The sequence below is a fragment of the Hyla sarda genome, chromosome 9, assembly GCF_029499605.1.
Source record: "Hyla sarda isolate aHylSar1 chromosome 9, aHylSar1.hap1, whole genome shotgun sequence".
Lineage (NCBI taxonomy): Eukaryota > Metazoa > Chordata > Amphibia > Anura > Hylidae > Hyla > Hyla sarda.
The window spans coordinates 16,759,401-16,775,275 of NC_079197.1; the positions used below are offsets into that span (position 1 = coordinate 16,759,401).

Below are 15,875 nucleotides of genomic sequence, written 5' to 3' on the forward strand. Positions count from 1 at the left end.
CAGTGGTCTCCAACCTGCGGACCTCCAGATGTTGCAAAACTACAACTCCCAGCATGCCCGGACAGCTGAAGGCTGTCCGGGCAAGCTAGGAGTTATAGTTTGGCCACAGCTGGACGCACCCTGTTTGGGAAACACTATTCTAGGCAGACTGACTCTCACCTATTCTTGTCGACCAGTGACAATCTGACTTCAGCACCTGGGCTGATCTGGGCTCATCTGGAAAGAATGAGTAATGTAGACATTTTTTCTGTAATATTCTATTTTAGTCTTTATTAGGGTACACTTACCCTCAGGGGTACTACGCAGGTCTCCTCGGAGTACGTAAAAAAAAAAAAAATCTGTAATGGCATCTTCAGACACTGTTCTTTGCTTTCAAAGCAGATCTCCTGGATAGAAAAACTCCGGGATAGGAAAAACGTATCCTCTATCCTAAGGGTAGGGGATAAGTGTCAGATTGCAGGGGGTCTTACTGCTGGGACCCCCGCGATCACCCACCCGGTGCCCTGGCTCCTCCCCTGAATGGGGCGAGTCAACCACCACATGAAGCGATGAACGATACGCTGCACTCCGGTATCTCCGGCTCTTCATAGAGCTGCTTGGAGGGGGCGTGTCAGCCACCTCTTTGTGTGGTGGTCAACACCCTCCGTTTAAAACGAGAGTCGGGGCGCCATGCTGGAGGAACTCCCAGCAGCCGAACCCCACGCAATCTGACACTTATCCCCTATCCTAAGTATAGGGGATACGTTTTTCTATCCCGGAGTACTCCTTTAAAGTGTCCAGGTACTGAGTCCCTACTGTATGGGGGTTGCTTACTACAATATGGGGGCCTACTACTGTATTGGGCTTGCCTATTACTATGTGGAGGCCTACTACTATGTGGGGGCAGTATGGGGGTTGCTTACTACAATATGGGGGCCTACTACTGTATTGGGCTTGCCTATTACTATGTGGAGGCCTACTACTATGTGGGGGCAGTATGGGGGTTGCTATCTACAATATGGGGTCCTACTACCGTATTGGGCTTGCCTATTACTATGTGGAGGCCTACTACTATGTGGGGGCATACAACTATATTGGGCACAGAGAGGGCATACTACTCTTTGGGGGCAGCCTACTACCATATGGGGGCCTAACTACTATGGAGAAAGAAACCTATGGGCTGTGAAGGGGTTTAGACCATTATCATTATTATTTCTTCAGGAGCCAGCCAGGGGGTCTTGCATCAAATTTCCCTATTACTCTGTGAGGTCCAGAAAGATGTTGTTCTATCATTGTACAGGCGGGATACGCCAAATAATCTCCACGCCAAAATACATCATCTAAGTTGATTTATTTTTCGCTGTTTAAGTGTCATAATTCCTGACTCCTGTTACCTTTGATGCAGGGCAGCCAGGGTCTCCCAGGGCCACCAGGACCACGTGGAAAGACGGGACCTGTGGTAAGATCTGCTTTGTTCATCACCGAAGGTTAAAAAATATTGTCCTTACTTTACCTTCTTCTATTTTTTTTTTTTTTCTTCATTTCTGTTAATACAGTCCACATTTTACATTGCGAAATTCTCCACTAGGCTTCCACTCCTGGCGCAATGTGAGATATAAACCACCAAAGTTCTTGTCATTTTTTCCAATGTCTTGTTAGAATAAACACAGCACAACAGAATAGGAAATCTTCATTAAAACTACGGCATACCTCCGCCATAAATGAGGCGTAATAGCTACTTGTGGTTGGTGGTTATTGCGGAGGAGACACTTTTGATTGTTGGGGGATGGAGAGATGCAGTTCTGCATTTCTCCTGTGTACTTTGTGGGGGCGCTGTTTTTTCTTAGCACTCCTGAAAAAGCAATAATGTTGCGGGAGTCTCGCCATGTCCCCAGGCTTACTCTGAAAATAAAAATAAAAAGTTTTCAAATCAACTGGTGCCAGAAAGTTATATAGATTTGTAAATCAATTGCTGTATGCTCCAGAGGAAGTTGTGTAGTTCTTTCCAGTCTGACCACAGTGCTCTCTGCTGCCACCTCTGTATGTGTCAGGAATTGTTCGGAGCAGGAGAGGTTTTCTATAGGGATTTACTCATGCTCTGGACAGTTCCTGACATGGACACAGGTGGCAGCAGAGAGCACTGTGGTCAGACTGGAAAGAACTACACAACTTCCTCTGGAGCATACACTACTCTAATGTGTATAGGGTCCTCCCGAATCTCCTTCAACTGATGGTGTCCGGGAAAGAAGGATCAGGCATGTTGGATTTCATCTGCCCAACCTGTTTGTTTTCTGATAATCCAACTTAAAGGGGTACTCCGCCCCTAGACATCTTATCCCCTATCCAAAGGATCTCCCTGCTGCACCCGGTGTTCGTTTAGCGCGTCGGGTGCAGCGACAGAGGCTCGTGATGTCATGGTCACGCCCCCTCAATGCAAGTCTATGGGAGGGGGCGTGGCGGCCGTCACGCCCCCTCCCATAGACTTGCATTGAGGGGGCGTGGTCGTAACATCACGAGCAGGGTGTGACTGTGACGTCACGAGCCTCCGCATTGCCAGTCATCCTGCACGGAGCGAAGTTTGCTCCGTGCATCGGATGTCTGGGTTGCTGCAGCCAAGATTGCGGGGGTCCCCCGTGATCAGACATTTTATCCGCTATCCTTTGGATAGGGGATAACATGTCTAGGGGCGGAGTACCCCTTTAAGGCCCCATTCACACGGGGCACGTCAGTTGTTTGTGCGGAGAAAAGAATTAGAATTTCCGCAACAGATGTTTCTGGCACAGAAGTTCTGCCGTGTACACAGTGCAGCAGAATCCCATTGAAAAGAATGGGACTCTGCTGCAACGCAATTTCCGTGCTGAATTTTTCCCCAGGATTTTGCTCGGAAATGTATCCCCTCTCCCCATCCACAAAACATATATGTTTGGCCAAGCAAAATCACATGTATGGGGTCCAAGGAAGTGATAGCTGTTGGCCAAATGAACGTTGGGTCATCAGCTGTAAAAATCTAATTTGTCCAATTATCTTTAAGGCTGCACCCAGTTACCTATGGATAATACAAGGTTTTCTTTCCTTCTTTAGGGTAAACCAGGTGACAAAGGATTCACCGGGCTTCCAGGTCCTCCAGGTCCAGAGGTAAGTTATGTCCAGTCACTGCAAATTGTCTTATTTTACATGCGATATCGAAGGCGGTTTTATGTATTTCCGCTATAACCAGAACGGTCTGTGGGTTAAATGTCTGAGGTATCACTAATGGTAGATACATTCATAAAGAAGAACGTCAAGGTTTTAATTTCTGAGTGAACTAAAAAAAAAAGACGTCCCAATCCCATAATAAAGCACCTCAACCCTTGATAAGGGCAAAACGTCGGCGGGGGGGGGGGTCTGGGGGGGGGGGGTGCGTCGGTTCTGCGTGTATTTTAAATAGCAGCATTTGGATTAGTACCATTATTTACTAGAGCTGGACTCAAATGAAAGATTTCAAAATAAATAAGTGATATCCGGGTTAGGAATCGAATATTTTGAGCTCCAACACGAATCAAATAAGGGGAATGAACATAAGATTAAAGGGGTATTCAAGGCCAAAACTTTTTTATATATCAACTGGCTCCGGAAAGTTAAACATATTTGTAAATTACTTCTATTAAAAAATCTTAATCCTTCCAATAGTTATTAGCTTCAGAAGTTGAGTTGTTGTTTTCTGTCTAACTGCTTTCTGATGACTCACGTCCCGGGAGCTGTGCAGTTCCGATGGGGATATTCTCCCATCATGCACAGCTCCCGGGACGTGACATCATCATTGAGCAGTTAGACAGAAAACTTCAGAAGCTAATAACTATTGGAAGGATTAAGATTTTTTAATAGAAGTAATTTACAAATCTGTTTAACTTTCTGGAGCCAGTTGATATATATATAAAAGTTTTTGCCTGGAATACCCCTTTAAAGGGGTTATCCAGGAAAAAAACTTTTTTTTATATATATACATATATAATATCAACTGGCTCCAGAAAGTTAAACAGTTTTGTAAATTACGTCTATTAAAAAAATCTTAATCATTTCAGTACTTATGAGCTTCTGAAGTTGAGTTGTTCTTTTCTGTCTAAGTGCTGTCTGATGACACGTGTCTCGGGAACCGCCCAGTTTAGAAGCAAATCCCCATAGCAAACCTCTTCTAAACTGGGCGTTTCCCGAGACAGGTGTAAGCAGAGAGCACTTAGACAGAAAAGAACAACTCAACTACAGAAGCTCATAAGTACTGAAAGGATTAAGATTTTTTAATAGAAGTAATTTACAAATCTGTTTAACTTTCTGGAGCCAGTTGATGTATAAAATAAGTTTTTTTCCTGGATAACCCCTTTAACCCCAAACTGACCAAATGACTGTGGTTTTAACTCACATTACAGTTTTGTTTTCTCACTAGTTTGAAAGTTTTAAACTAACAAAATAAAAGTTAAATTTTAATAATCAGGGTTCTCGAGTTTGGGAAATTAGTCCCAGGAGGGTGAAAGCCTTAATGGGAATTTGAGTAATTGTTAAACGACCCGGGGAATATCCTATGGGTAATCTGGATTTACAAGGAGATTTTACAACAGGGATGAACCAGAAGTAACAGAATAGATGTGAGGACAGGTTACCCACCTGTGACTCTGCTTCATTTTTCTTCTGTCTATAGAATCCATTTTGGATAGGCTAAGTCTAGGTTTACAGTCGGGCATAGTGCACAGATTTGGCAATTATTAAGGAATAGAGCAAATTGTCACTAAGACTGAGGTGCCTTTAATAATGTCAGATAAAATCTACCAGATACAAGTGAATGGCTAAATAACTAAAAATCAAAATATAAAGCCCAATCCAGGGCCTGCCATCAATCACAAGTCTCACAATGACCGATTAGGCTATGTTCACACGGCAGAATTTCTGCATGGAATTCTGCATGAAAATTCTATATTACAGGGGTTATCCAGGAAAAAACTATTTTTTTATGTATCAACTGGCTCCAGAGAGTTAAACAGAATTTGTAAATTACTTCTATTAAAAAATCTTAATCCTTTCAGTACTTATGAGCTGCTGAAGTTGAGTTGTTCTTTTCTGTCTAAGTGCTCTCTGATGACACGTGTCTCGGGAACTGTCCAGAGTAGAAGCAAATCCCCATAGCAAACCTCTTCTACTCTGTGCAGTTCCCGAGACAAGCAGAGATGTCAGCAAAGAGCACTGTTGCCAGACAGAAAACACCAACTCAACTTCAGCAGCTGATAATTATTGGAAGGAGTAAGATTTTTGAATAGAAGTCATTTACAAATCTGTTTAACTTTCTGGAGCCAGTTGATATATACATTTTTTTTTTCCTGGAATACCCCTTTAAATTCCCCATAAATTAATTTACCATTCCCTTCAATGGAATTCCTGCAGCAGAAATTCTGCTGTGTGAAAGGGACAGCGGAATCCCATTGAAATGTATTGGCTACAAATTCATGCAGAATTCCATGCAGAAATTTTGGCGTGTGAACATAGCCTTAGAGATCTTAAAAAATAAAGACCATAGTTATGTTACCAATAGAAACTTAAAAAAATTACTTAATTAAATTAACACAAAAAGTGGTCCCCAGCTCTCACTCTTTCTGATGCTTCTCCTGCGCAAATAGTCGTGATCCACGGCCATTAGATGCACCACGTAAGTCCACATGGAGTACTTTAGCAGAAGATACCTTCAGTAAATCTTAGGCTTCGTTCATACATCTTAAAAGCGCGTACATTTATATGAACAGTAGAACTGTAACCTAAACAAGACCTTAAAGGGGTACTCCGCCCCTAGACATCGTATCTCCTTTCCGAAGAATAGGGAATAAGATGTCTGATCGCTGGGGTCCCCGGCAGTGGTGAGCACTCACCTGCAATACTCGTATTAATTTTTTTATCAGCTGGTGCCAGAGAGTTAAACAGATTTGTAAATCACTTCTATTAAAAAATCTTAATCTTTCCAGTACTTATTAGCTGCTGAATACTACAGAGGAAATGATTTTCTTTTTGGAACACATAGCTCTCTGCTGACATCTCTGTCCATTTTAGGAACTGTCCAGAGCAGCATATGTTTGCTATGGGGATTTTCTCCAACTCTGGACAGTTCTTAAAATGGACAGAGATGTCAGTAGAGAGCACTGTGGTCATGATGTCAGCAGAGAGCACTGTGTTCCAAAAAGAAAATAATTTCCTCTGTAGTATTCAGCAGCTAATAAGCACTGGAAGGATTAAGATTTAATAAAATAAGTCATTTACAAATCTGTTTAAAGTTTCTGGAACCAGTTGATTTAAAAAAATAAAAAGTTTTCCACTGGAGTACCCCTTTAAATAAAATGAAATCCTGGTGTGTATTCTAAACATTTTGAGGACACAAACATTATGAGGGAGATTTATCAAAACCCGTCCAGAGGAAAGGTTGCTGAGTTGCCCTTAGCAACCAATCAGATCGCTTCTTTCATTTTTCAAAAGGCCTCTCAAAAATGAAAGAAGCAATCTGATTGGTTGTTATGGGCAACTCGGCAACTTTTCCTCTGGACAGGTTTTGATAAATCTCCCCCTATATCAGTGGTCTTCAACCTGCGGACCTCCAGATGTTGCAAAACTACAACTCCCAGCATGCCTGGACAGCCGTTGGCTACATTCCTCATTCTTTCCAGATCAGCCCAGATCAGCCCAGGTGCTGAAGTCAGATTGTCACTGGTCGACAAGAATAGGTGAGAGCCAGTCTGCCTAGAATAGTGTTTCCCAACCAGGGTGCCTCCAGCTGTGACCAAACTACAACTCCCAGCATGCCCGGACAGCCGTTGGCTACATTCCTCATTCTTTCCAGATCAGCCCAGATCAGCCCAGGTGCTGAAGTCAGATTGTCACTGGTCGACAAGAATAGGTGAGAGCCAGTCTGCCTAGAATAGTGTTTCCCAACCAGGGTGCCTCCAGCTGTGACCAAACTACAACTCCCAGCATGCCCGGACAGCCTTCGGCTGTCTGGGCATGCTGGGAGTTGTAGTTTTGCAACATCTGGAGGTCCGCCAGTTGAAGACCACTACCCTATATGCTGTGACATATGATCTGGAGAGGATTGATCTTTGAGTCTCACAAACCCTAGTGCCCTATATACTGCTCCGCTATGTAGCAGAGGCGCAGCGGCAGCCAGAGGATTGTAAAAATGTAGTCATGTGATTTGTCCATAGACCAGAGCCAGAAAGTGAGATCATGGCGTTGGCAGGCTGCGTTATGTTGTGTACATTGAAGCTGGACGTCATTTCTTCGCAGAACTATCCTGTTACAGGAGAGCAGCGTCGGCCTTTGCCCAATTCATATTTCTTTATAACATATAGGATAGTGGGGTCAAATAAAGCGTAAAACCAGCAAACCCCAAAAACAAATCAGAACGTCCACAACTTCACCGCGCACAATCCAAGAAACAGGCGCGTGGGCCTCTAACTGCTCCAACCGTGTAACAATGACATATTTTGGCCCTGATACCTTCAATTTTCCAATAATCCTGTATGTAGTGTGTTAACACCAGTTTTCCCAGCTTATTTTCGTGTATATATCGGTGTTTTCCACTGATACAGTCTTTTCAGTTGTAGTTTTGCAACAGCTGGAGACACCCTGGTTGGGAAACATTGGTATATATGCTATTCCTTGTTGAGGTCCAAAAATGACGCAACAAAATACAATTGAGTTTTGCTCTGAAGTCAGTCATTTTGAAAAACTGAGACTTTAGCGCACATTAATGGGGTATTTCAGGAAAAAAAAAATTATATATATATATCTCAACTGACTCCAGAAAGTTAAACAGAATTGTAAATTACTTCTATTAAAAAATCTTAATCCTTCCAGTACATATCAGCTGCTGAAGTTTTGTTGTTCTTTTCTGTCTGACCACAGTGCTCTCTGCTGACACCTCTGTCCGTCTCAGGAACTGTCCGAAGCATTAAAGGGGTTATCCAGGAAAAAACTTATATATATATATATATATATATATATATATATATATATAAAATCAACTGGCTCCAGAAAGTTAAACAGATTTGTACGGTAAATTACTTCTATTAAAAAATCTTAATCCTTTCAGTACTTATGAGCTTCTGAAGTTAAGGTTGTTCTTTTCTGTCTAAGTGCTCTCTGATGACACGTGTCTCGGGAGCCGCCCAGTTTAGAAGCAAATCCCCACAGTAATCATCTTCTAAACTGGGAGGTTCCCGAGACACGTGTCATCAGAGAACACTTAGAATAGAACAACCTTATCTTCAGAAGCTCATAAGTACTGAAAGGATTAAGATTTTTTAATAGAAGTAATTTACAAATCTGTTTAACTTTCTGGAGCCAGTTGAGATATATATATATATATATATATATATATATATATAGACAGAAAAGAACTCAACTTCAGCAGCTGATATGTACTGGAAGGATTAAGATTTTTTAATAAAAGTCATTTACAAATCTGTTTTACTTTCTGGAGCCCGGGCATGCTGGAAGTTGTAGTTTTGCAATATCTGGAGTGCCGAAGTTTAGAGACCACTAGTCAGTCTAGAGCCCTGCCCGGAACTATTTTTTATTTTTTTTGTTTTGTTTTTTTAAATCCTGTTAGGCAATCCCCTCCCGCATTCAGCCAACCAGCAGAGAAGCCTTATTGCAGCATTAAAACAGTTCTGATCATTTTCCAAAAATCGTTCTGCATGGTCTGTGCTGGGAGATGGAGATAATTATACATTACTAAGAGGAAATCTCCCATTCAGGCCCAATCTGGATCTACTCCTCTGATATTTATGACAGTACCTATATTCCTTACTGGAAGAAAGAGCCAGCGAGTCACGAGTGTAATGTCGTAGATATATGGCATCGCGTGTTCATACTTTATGTTCGAAAGCGCTGAGGAGAACATATAAAATCATCCGTCAGTGCTGCGCAGGGTCACGTCCTGGTGAAGCGGACATTACCATAGCTCAGGGGTACTCAACTGGTTTTAATAAAGCGCTGCTTACCCGGGTCTGCCGTCAGATGAAGGTCAAAGCTGTGCACCAGCAGTAAACATGTCGTCTGGTAAATGTTTTGCAAACTTTGTAGAACTGTTTGCATCAAGATTTATGACTACCTAGTACAGGATCCAGACCAAACCCCAAAATTAAGACCTCAGGCTCTTAAAATGACTTACACCCCTGATCGAGTCCTTAAAGGGGTACTCCGCCCCTAGACATCTTTTTCCTTATCCAAAGGATAGGGGATAAGATGTCAGATCGCGGGGGTCCCGCTGCTGGGGACCCCCGGGGTCTCTGCTGCAGCACCCACCTGTATGGCTTCCGGCAACGCTGGAGGCTTCGGATCCCGACCACAATGGCGGAAGAGCGTGACGTCACGTCTCCGCCCTGTGTGACATCACGCCCCGCCCCCTCAATGCAAGTCTATGGGAGGGGGCGTGACGGAGCTTCCAATGACTTGCATTGAGGGAGCGGGGCGTGACGTCACATGGGCCGGAGTCGTGACGTCACGCTCTTCCGCCATTGTGGTCAGGATCCGAAGCCTCCAGCGTTGCCGGAAGCCGTATAGATGGGTGCTGCAGCCGAGATACCGGGGGTCCCCAGCAGCTGGACCCCCGCGATCTGACATTTGGATAGGAGATAAGATGTCTAGGGGCGGAGTACCCCTTTAAAATGTACCTGTCATATCACAGAAAATAAATAATGCTTCTATATGTTACTTACTAGGTCAGGCAGATTCTTTACATGTCTTTTTATGTGTCTAGCTTCTGTATTTGGTACTCAAATCCCTCAGTTCTGCTGCTCCCTCATTCTGACGTCCACTGCTCAGGAAGGGGAGTGTCCAAGGCAAGCACTGAACCTGCCCGTCCTCACCATGCATTCACTTCCTCCCTGAGTCTGCTGTGCTGGGTCTCCTCATCCAATCACTGCAGGCTGCCCTGTAACCCCTTCCTCTCTGTTTTCATGCTGCAGTCTGATAGGACAGGAGTGAGCACAGAGGAGTGCTAGACCCACCCTCACTTACTGGACTTTGTCCCTGCCTCTGCTTCAGCTGGGACAAAGATGATGCTGCAGACGGACAGGATTATGTTGGGGACCCCCAGTGGTCATGATTTCTATATGAAGTATATTAGAAAGGTTAATGCTTTGCCAAGATGTACAACATAGAAAAAGTTTTTGAATTTGACAGTGCCCCTTTAAGCTCATTGAGACCCTTAATCAGATCCCTAAAATTCGGACACCAGACCAGACAAGATTCATTTTGATTCATAAATCTTTTATATTCCAGATCAGAACCCTAAATGTATTAAGAACCCCCAGATTGTAAAATATCAGACACCAGACTCTTAAAATTAAAGGGGTACTCCCGTGGAAAACTTTTTTCAAAATCAACTGGTGCCAGAAAGTTAAGCAGATTTGTAAATTACTTCTATTAAAAAATCTTAATCCTTCCAGTACTTATTAGCTGCTGAATACTACAGAGGAAATTCTTTTCTTTTTGGAACACAGAGCTCTCTCCTGACATCACAAGCACAGTGCTCTCTGCTGACATCTCTCTCCATTTTAAGAACTGTACAGAGTAAGAGAAAATCCCCATAGAAAACATATGCTGCTCTGGACAGTTCCTAAAATGGACAGAGATGTCAGTAGAGAGCACTGTGCTCATGATGTCAGCAGAGAGCTCTGTGTTCCAAAAAGAAAAGAATCTCCTCTGTAGTATTCAGCAGCTAATAAGTACTGGAAGGATTAAGATTTTTTAATAGAAGTAATTTACAAATCTGTTTAACTTTCTGGCACCAGTTGATTTAAAAAAATAAAAATAATTTAGACTCCAGATCAGAATCCTAAACTTATTAAAAAACCCTCAGATTCTAAAATTAAATTGGACGCCAGATCAAACTCTAAAGTTATTTAGATCCCCTAAAATGTATTACTATGACTACAGACCCCTTCTCACCCCAAATCAGACCTAAAATGTCAGTCCTACATTTTTTTAATTTTTGTTCCAGGCCCTGAGTGCTCTACTAGATGCATTGGAGACGACTGTAGGTCTGTAGGGTCCATTTGACACTAAGGTCCACTAGTCCTTCTGTCATCTCTTAAAGTGGTACTACACTGTGTGGGTTGCCACGCCCCTTGTGACGTTCCGCCACACCCCCTCAATGCAAGTCTATGGGAGGGGGCGTCACGCCCCCTCCCATAGACTTGCATTGAGGGGGCGTGGTGTACCCCTTTAAGACTTTGTAGTATTACGCTCTGGCAGTGGAGTACCCCTTTAAAGGGGTTATCCAGGAAAAAACTTTTTTTTATATATCAACTGGCTCCAGAAAGTTAAACAGATTTGTACACTACTTCTATTAAAAAATCTTAATCCTTTCAGTACTTATGAGCTTCTGAAGTTAAGGTTGTTCTTTTCTGTCTAAGTCCTCTCTGATGACACGTGTCTCGGGAAATGCCCAGTTTAGAAGCAAATCCCCATAGCAAACCTCTTCTACTCTGGACAGTTCCCGAGACACGTGTCATCAGAGAGCACTTAGACAGAAAAGAACAACCTTAACTTTAGAAGCTCATAAGTACTGAAAGGATTAAGATTTTTTAATAGAAGTAATTTACAAATCTGTTTAACTTTCTGGAGCCAGTTGATATATATAAAAAAGTTTTTTCCTGGATAACCCCCTTTAAGACTTTGTGATATGATTTCTTAATAGAGGCTGAAATGATGTTGAGAATACGCTGGTCGTAAAGATTTTCTCCATATTTCAGTGCCAGTTGTGCGCACACACAGGTTTCTTTTATGCCGGCTGGAGAAGACGATGTATTTCTTGGTGTATTACTGCTATCATTCAATGTTTTATGGCAGATAACCCCTTTTCGGGGCACACACAGACCCATTTAGTCCAGTGTTATATTTGGACCGCTCCATTACATAAACAGGGTTTCCTCTTTGCGCCCGTGTTACAGGTGACTTGGTCTTTTCTATCTCTTACAGGGCTTTCCAGGGGACATTGGGCCTCCAGGACAAAATGGACCGGAAGGATTAAAGGTGAGATGGCACATACCGTATCGTGGTGGCACGTACCGTGTCCCAAACTGCTATCGACCGGTTACGAGAAGAAAAAAGAAAACACAGAAAGTGCGATTCCTGGAGATTGTATTGGCAGAGCCCACTTCTTCACTGTTTGTATTGAGGCTCCTCCAAAATTCTCTCTTCCATGAAATTGATGTTGGATGGCGTCCCATGGCAGAATTGCACTGGCGATCCATCCCTTCTCTCTTTCCCTCGTCTGAAGGCATCCTAAGGGATTTGTTCTTATTTTTATGAGACCCTCATTCTTTTTGTTGGTTTACAGGGAAAGCCAGGAGCCAGAGGTTTCCCGGGGCCCAGAGGACAGCCTGGCCTGGAGGTGAGCAGTTTCCTATAGAGATGTTCATGGCGCCCGTACGCTACAGACACTTTACGTATGTGGTCCCAAGGTGGCAACTTCTTCATGGGACATTTGTCTTGAAGTTGGGTCATATAGTCACATAATAGAACAGGTGACATTTTATTGTCTTCAGTTCTGGCACCATATATGGAAGAGGGTATCGGCTGCCGCTTCAGGTATGGGTCGGCACACCCCGTTTCCAGGGAAAGCAGGGAGGTCTGTGGAGGAGATCGCGGGGGTCTCAGCGGTCAGATTCCCCACTATCTAAAACTTTTACCCTATCCTTTTACTTTTTTTTTATTTTATTTTTTTAAATCAATTGGTGTCAGAAAGCTAAACAGATTTGTAAATTACTTCTATTAAAAAAATCTTAAAGGGGTACTCCGCCCCTGGCGTCTTATCCCCTATCCAAAGGATAGGGGATAAGATGTTGGATCGCCGCGGTCCCACTGATGTGGACCCCGGGGATCGTCGCTGCGGCACCCCGCCATCATTACTGCGCAGAGCGAGTTCGCTCTGTGCGTAATGATGGGCGATACAGGGGCCGGAGCATCGTTACGCCACAGCTCCGCCCCTCATGACATCACAGCCTGTCCCCTTAATGCAAGTCTATGGCAGGGGGCGTGACGACCGCCATGCCCCCTCCCATAGACTTGTATTGACGGGGGCGGGCCGTGACGTCACGAGGGGCGGAGCTGTGACGTAACGATGCTCCGGCCCCTGTATCGCCCGTCATTACGTGCAGAGCGATCTCGCTCTGCGCAGTAATGATAGCGGGGTGCTGCAGCAGTGATCCCCGGGGTCCCCAGCAGCGGGACCCCGGCGATCTGACATCTTATCCCCTATCCTTTGGATAGGGGATAAGATGTCTAGGGGCGGAGTACCCCTTTAATCCTTCCAGTACTTATTAGCTGCTGAATACTACAGAGGAAATGGTTTTGTTTTTGGAACACAGAGCTCTCTGCTGACATCATGAGCATAGTGCTCTCTGCTGACACCTCTGTCCATTTTAAGAACTGTCCAGAGTAGGAGAAAATCCCCATAGCAAACATATGCTGCTCTGGACAGTTCCTAAAATGGACAGAGATGTCAGCAAAGAGCACTGTGGTCATGATGTCAGCAGAGAGCTCTGTGTTCCAAAAAGAAAACCATTTCCTTTGTAGTATACAGCAGCTAATAAGTACTGGAAGGATTGAGATTTTTTAATAGAAGTCATTTACAAATCTTTTTATCTTTCTGGCACCAGTTGATTTAAAAAAAAAAAAGTTTTCCACGGGAGTACCCCTTTAAAGGGGGACGCCGCTGCTCAGCATTTGGAACAAACTCTGCCGAACGCTGGAGCCGGCGCTGGGAGCTCGTGACGTCATAGCCCCACCCCCTCATGATGTCACCCCACGCCCCCTCATGACTTCACGCCCCACCCCCTCAATGCAAGTCTATGGGAGGGGGCGTGACAGCCGTCACGCCCCCTCCCATAGACTTGCATTGAGGGGGCGGGGCATGATGTCATGAGGGGCGGGGCTATGATGTCACCAGCTGCCGGCTCCAGCGTTCGTAACAGTTTGTTCCAAACGCTGAGCAGCGGAGTGCCCCTTTAAATACTGACATAAAACGAGATCCTTGTACTATTGATCATTGGCATCTTTTAACTTTTGTTACTTGGGGATTGGATATTATCTTTTTCTTTTCACTTAAGTTGACACATAATATTTTTTGATATTTTAATATATACCAATAAACGTAGGTTTTAAATTGGCACTTCCCCCCTTTTTTTAATTAATTTAGTTACGCCTGGAAGTTTGGTATTTATGGCCGACATCTAGCCTACACTCTTATATGTGCTGTTTGATTTTTAAGTTTGGGCAATGCGCCGAGCATGCGGAGCCGGAGAATGTCAATGATGGCTGGGGGCCACAAACTGCTTAAGAAATCTCAAAATGTCTTTGGAGAAATAATCCTGGTCCGATTCGAGTTTTTGGTTTTGAGAGTAATTCAAACATCTGCTCCAGCGAATCTCTGATAGTAGATTCTGTAGATTTTCTGCGTTCCAGTTCTTGCTTCTGTTTGTGTGAACATCTCTGCAGTTTATCAGGTCTCATCGCTTGGCTGTATTAACGCATACACAAGAAACTTGTCACAACTTCGTTCACCGCTAGTATGACATAGTCACGTGACAGAGCCACGACAGCTATGCCAAATTACTTTACAGACAGGTAATGGTGAATACTGACAGGCCCCCCCCCCCCCCCCCCCATTGACTTTGTTAGTGTCTTGTAACCATCGCTCCTGGCCAGGCATGGTATGCAGCGCTCTGGTCAGTTTGGAGTTACAGGCCCGGGCCAATCAGGAGCTGAGGAGGGGTATTTAATTTCTCCTCAGCCTTTTGGCTCTTGCTTTTGATTTTAGTTTTGTTCTGACTCAGTCCTGTTTGGTTTCAGTTCAGACTTGTAACTTTGATTTAGCCATAGCTTTGCAGTTCTGACCCCGTTTGACTAGTTTTTATCCTTATCTTGTTATCTGTCTATACTGTGGTTGGTTTAATCCTGTCTAGTATGAAACTGTTATCTGAATTAGTATCTTGACATTCAGACTTGTATGTGTGTTGTGAGTGAGGGTCCTAATCCAGTGCTTCTTGCTTTGTCCCTATACCTGGTGTCACATAATTGTGTTTAGTCTTGTGTTATCCAGAGCCTGTGTATACTAATCTGTATTGAATCCTTACTTGTAATTAGACTTGTTTGTATTATGTGCTCTGCCATGGTCTGGGTCCTGATCCATTGCTTCTTGCCACTTTGCCACTATACCTGGTGTTTTATTGTGTTTAGTCTTGTGTGTTCCAGAATTTGTTTATCCTGATCTGTATAGTGTCCTGACTGTAGTTATTTGTCCACTTATCTTCATTCCTGGCAATCCTGCCACTATATCTCCTAGTATCCTGTTTTATTATTACTCTCATACTTGTTGTATATTGCTTTGATCCTGAGGCTGTTGTCTGTATGCTATATACCTGCTGTTATATCTTCCGTATATCCGTTTGTTACTACTTTTCTGACGTTATATACTGTCCTGGTTCCCGGTCTGTTTGTTATAGCTTGTTAACCCTTCATATCTTGATCCGTTTCTCTGACCTCCGTACAGTTCTGTTTATTGTTTTGACTTGATGCCCCTGCACTTTAGTCCAGCAGAGGTTCTGGTGCCCAGTTGTGGATCTGCTGTATAGGGCAGATATGCAAGTAGACAGGGAAAGGGGTTCTGGGTGAGCTCAGGGCCGCAATATTCCCTGCCCAACATGACAGGTCTGTTGACTGGTACTTTTCATGAAACAAATAGTGCTTCACACTCTGCTGTTCTTGCTATGAAAAATTTCAGAAATCTCCAACTGAGCCCTTTAATGTAAATGTGAACAGAACCCGTGTGTATGTATGCTGCTCAAAAAAAATAAAGGGAACATGATTGACAATCAATT

General features: G+C 43.6%; 1 protein-coding gene and 1 long non-coding RNA gene across 3 annotated transcripts in view; one reads left to right on the top strand and one right to left on the bottom strand.

The window, feature by feature from the left end:
- Positions 1-15,875, top strand: part of COL27A1 (collagen type XXVII alpha 1 chain) — a 341,158-nt gene that overhangs the window by 176,349 nt on the left and 148,934 nt on the right. The window contains exons 18-21 of the mRNA XM_056540545.1: positions 1,385-1,438; positions 3,061-3,114; positions 11,974-12,027; positions 12,335-12,388. Of these exons, the coding sequence (XP_056396520.1) occupies positions 1,385-1,438; positions 3,061-3,114; positions 11,974-12,027; positions 12,335-12,388 (216 nt within the window). The remainder of the gene's footprint in view (positions 1-1,384; positions 1,439-3,060; positions 3,115-11,973; positions 12,028-12,334; positions 12,389-15,875) is intronic.
- Positions 1-15,875, bottom strand: part of LOC130291594 (uncharacterized) — a 42,015-nt gene that overhangs the window by 9,048 nt on the left and 17,092 nt on the right. Inside the window, exon 4 of one of the 2 annotated variants that reach the window (XR_008847974.1) lies at positions 1,374-1,881. This is a non-coding gene — a long non-coding RNA (uncharacterized LOC130291594). Of the gene's footprint in view, positions 1-1,350; positions 1,882-15,875 lie in introns of those variants that run through there. The other variant, XR_008847973.1, reaches the window with a different exon arrangement.